At 41.9% G+C, this 4,419-nt stretch overlaps 1 protein-coding gene across 1 annotated transcript; it reads left to right on the top strand.

The window, feature by feature from the left end:
* The first annotated feature begins 3,199 nt into the window (after positions 1-3,199).
* LOC106944008 (serine/threonine-protein kinase pim-2-like) lies at positions 3,200-4,352 on the top strand. Its single transcript, XM_015027283.1, has 4 exons — positions 3,200-3,640; positions 3,716-3,885; positions 3,951-4,127; positions 4,201-4,352. Exons 1-4 carry the CDS (start codon positions 3,456-3,458, stop codon positions 4,350-4,352), a joined length of 684 nt encoding a protein of 227 aa, XP_014882769.1. The 5' UTR covers positions 3,200-3,455.
* Positions 4,353-4,419: the final 67 nt, after the last annotated feature.

Genomic DNA, 4,419 nt, shown 5'->3' with positions numbered 1-4,419 from the left:
ACAGGAGAACTGTAAACTGAGTTGACGGCCACACCATAGAATTACACCAAGAACCCAAACTCCACAACAGAAGAGAGGAACAGGAATAATTATCCCAGCTGGAAGGAAATTGAACACATAAGATCCAAGAAACAGAAAAATAGATAGAGAATAGAATTAGTCCTAAAAGAAAAAAAAAACTCTCATAAAGCTGTCTTTGTTTTTCCTTCTTTTTTTTTAAAAAAACCCTACTATTTTATTATTTAATTATTAAGCCTCTGGCAGAAGGGAAGACACCGAAAAGATTTAGTTATTGAAATTAATTGTATCCAATTAGCTGCAGTGGAGCAGCTAATTCGAGCCAGCTCGCTTTGCAGGTACTATTCGACTCGTGGATGAACGGTGTAGTTTTTGGATTTACTGACAATATATGTGTGTGTGTGTGTGTGTGTGACAAAAACTCATGCAACGTGTCTTTTTGCATAAACTCACAAAGTTTCCGCTGGCTTGCTGCCTCGTTCGAGCCATGATCCAAGCAACTTTCTGCGTAAGGTGTACAAACGCTCTCTAGCCTCACCTGACCTTACGTGTCTTGACGCGCACCTTAACTTTGCAAATAATCGATAAATAATGATAATGATTTAAAAATATTTTTTCCCAAAACGTGATGACCGGCAAGTTATTTTTGGACAATAATGCTTAATTAATTATCTTAATTAGATTAGAAAAAAAAAACATCTACAGGTCGCTCTAGAGCGGAAGTGATGTCATGCATCCGATCTGCGGACTCAAAACTAATATTATAAAAAACAAAATTACGTGCAACTGGGCCGTGCTTATGTATGTCAGACACTTTGAGCAATATTTAAATAATAATAATAATTAGAAAATGTTTGATAAATCGGCCGAACAACTATCAACAAAGGACTTTGATTACCTATCGTGCTCTGCGCGCGCGATGCATTCTGGGAAATGAAGTTCAGAAAAAGAAAAACAAAACAGACGGACTTGGAAAGAGGTGTTGTTCTTGTACAAAACTGACGGATGGACATTCGGTGTTCGTTAACGAAGCACACAGGGGGTGCGGGGAAATCCATCAATAAACAGCCTGTCACTGTTCCATTTTAAGTCATTGTTGATATTTTTCTTTATTTTATTTAGAATTATTTTTCTGCAAGAAGCAGAAAATTGCTCTGCAGAACTTGGAACGAGCAGAATCTCTCACATTCTATGGAAAAAGATCACATGCTATATCTACAGATCTAGGCAATAATAATAATAATAATTTTAAAAAAAAATTCCCCAAAAAACTTGACCACAGGGGAGTTATTTTTCGGATAATGTTTAATTACTTCTCTCTTTAGATTATTAAAAAAAAAAACTTTCACGTCAACGCATTACTTTGAAACAATTAATAAAAAAAACAAATAACTGAGAGTGGGTGGAGGGCCGCAGCTTCGATAGGCGACACCTGCTGGAGAAGAAAAGAAGAAACGTGGATAACGACTTCTCACTCTGATCTGTCAGCACAAGTGATTCACTTAAATTAATAGCAGTTCTCAGTGTTTGTTGTCCACCGGGAACCATACAAATCACCTGGCCACAGGTGATTTGCTGAAGCAGCTCTGCAGGCACATGGGAGATAGAAGCGAAAAGGAGCAGTCTCGTGGGATGATGCGACTCAGGAATATTGTGGATCCCAACTTTCCTGACACAGGTATTAGAATCAGACTCTAAAAACTGTTATATAAATGTTATAACGTATCTGCGGATCAGATCTAATTCATTTTGCAGCACGTGATCCTGGCAGTCTTTGGATAACGGGATTTCCAATTCAGTGTTTTTGTGATTGGGATTTTGGGGCATTTAGTATTTTTTAAAAGATAGTGACTATAAAATAAGCCAGATATCACCCTGTTTGACCCTCAAATTTTTGCTGTAAGAATTGTTAATAATTAGCTGATAAATTCCCCCAAATACATAAAGATTGCAAACGACACTCTGCTGCACCACCCTGGCTGTGCCAGAATGAAATATGAACTAGAAAATCTAGTTTATTATGGTATAATAATAATTATACTATAATAATATGATAAATTATTGCTTTGTCTTGTCACGTAGCTTGCTTTATCCTAACCTTGACTCATTTTTTTGTCTATCCAAACACTCCTTACTTTTGAAAGTGCCTCTTTTATAGAGCTTCTCCTGTTACTCCTCTCTTGGACAGTAAATGTTACTTTTTCTGATAAAAGAGAGGTTCAGCAGCAGAATGGCAGAACAAATCAGCCATTCCTTGACTGTTGCAGATTGTTTTATTTTTAATTCTAGCACATATATTTACATTTGAGCTTTTTAAGAATTCAGTGTTTTTCTATAGAATTTGAATTATTTTTTGGTAATTAGCAATGTAGTAAAATAATGGAAAACAAAGATCTCTCCCTCTTCATATTTAAAGAATTTAACATCCTGTGCTGACTGTGGTTCTGACAGTGTCTATTTACATGGATGTCATTGAAGACTTTTAAAACGGCTGTCTCCGTGCTGTGGTTAGACCGGAAACCAAAGCGTTTCGTTATTGTTAGGAAGTTTTTTTTTTTTGTTTTTTTAACTGCTTTTTCAATAATTTTACTGATGAATGGGAGGTCAGAGGTCGGCCTGTAATTCTGCAGTAGTGATTTGTTTAGATTGTTCTTTTGATCAGTGGTTTGATAACTGCTGTTTTCAAAGCCTGGGGGAAAATACCTGAAGAGAGCGATGAGTTTAATATTTGGATCAGATAATTAGCAATTTTTCATTCATTAGCAGTTTGTTTCTGGTCTCCGGTAGCAGAAGTAGGACTAAACAGAACAAATATTATAAGTCACGTATCTTTAAATAAACTTCACTATATTTATATAAGCCATTATTAAGACGGAGTTTATTGTGTCATGTGTTGTTTTAATCTATGTTTATTGCAGAATAATAATAAAACAGTTTTTATGAGTTATAGTAACATAATATATGTGTGTTGGTGGTTCTGCGTTCTGATCCAGGGATGGAAGCCTTCAGCCTGCGGTACCACTGTGGCCCGCTGATCGGCAGCGGCGGCTTCGGTTCTGTGTTTTCGGGTAACAGATTGTCAGACGGACTTCCAGTTGCCATAAAGAAGATCCCCAGAGACAAGGTCTACTGCTGGGCCAGACTGGTGAGGTTAAACTCCAGAACCAGAACCAGTTCAGTTTCCACCTGAACCCAGGTGTCTGCTGTACAGCAGAACCGCAGGAGGGATGGGGGGGGGTGTTCCTTGGAAACCTGTGATGGTTCCATCACAGGGAGTCATACCGACCTACCCAAATATGAGACCGATCATGATTGAGACCCATTTGGCTTGGTTCTGATTCTGTGGTGAATTAAATAGTTCCTTTATTTAATTCTTTATTCCTTTTTTTAACTCACATCTTGACTTCCCACAGAGTGACGAGCTCAAAAAGGTTCCCATGGAGATAGCCCTGCTGCAGCGGCTCTGTGAGGTCGGTGGTCACGGCGGCGTGATCTCCATGCTGGACTGGTTCGAGGTGGAGGGGCAGGGCTTCATGCTGGTGATGGAGCGGCCGCTACAGTGCCAAGATCTTTTTGACCTGGTCACGGACAGCGGCGGGTTGCCCGAACGCCTCGCTCTAAGGTGGGCCTGCGCTCGTTACTTTGGTGACATGCTACGACCCTGGGCGCCCTGATGACTTGGCTCCGCCAAACGCAGGTTCTTCAGGCAGACGGTGGAGGCGCTAAAGTTCGTTCACGCGCACGGCATCGTGCACAGAGACGTGAAGGACGAGAACATCTTGGTGGACACGCGGACGCTGGAGGTCAAGCTCATCGACTTCGGCTCCGCTGCTCTGCTGAAGGAAAAGGCGTACGACGACTTCGAAGGTATGGAGCCGCTGGGGCTAACGGGTCAGTCGGTTGGCGGAGCCTCATCTGTCCCCTCCCTACAGGTACAAGAGTCTACAGCCCACCTGAGTGGGTCCAGGCGCAGTCTTACCACGCTGAACCGCTCACCGTGTGGTCGCTCGGCATTCTCCTCTTCAACATGGTGTGCGGAGACATTCCGTTCCACTGCGACGAGGAAATCATAAAGGCCACGCCCTATTACACTCGACATGTCTCTAAAGGCAAGTGCCGACCTGCTACTCCCTAATAGTTTGAGTTGTGTGTGGTGCTGACTATGTCTGCCACTTCCTGCAGAATGCAAGGCTCTGATTGATTGGTGTCTGTCGCTCCGGCCGGAGGACCGCCCCTCGCTGGAGCAGATCCTGATGCACCCCTGGATGGAGGTCGGGGAGAAAGAGAAAAACGAGGAAGGGGAGCACAGCTCGCTGCCCTTTGCAGCGCTCTGAACCGGGTCAGAATGGAAAAGGAAATATAGTCACTTTTATTTCATCAATAGCTGCTCCTCTTCCTCAC

This window comes from Poecilia latipinna, unplaced genomic scaffold (assembly GCF_001443285.1).
Source record: "Poecilia latipinna isolate Pla-1442-1.1 unplaced genomic scaffold, P_latipinna-1.0 Scaffold6592, whole genome shotgun sequence".
In the NCBI taxonomy this organism is placed as follows: Eukaryota; Metazoa; Chordata; class Actinopteri; order Cyprinodontiformes; family Poeciliidae; genus Poecilia; species Poecilia latipinna.
This window is presented reverse-complemented; position numbering and strand designations above follow the sequence as displayed.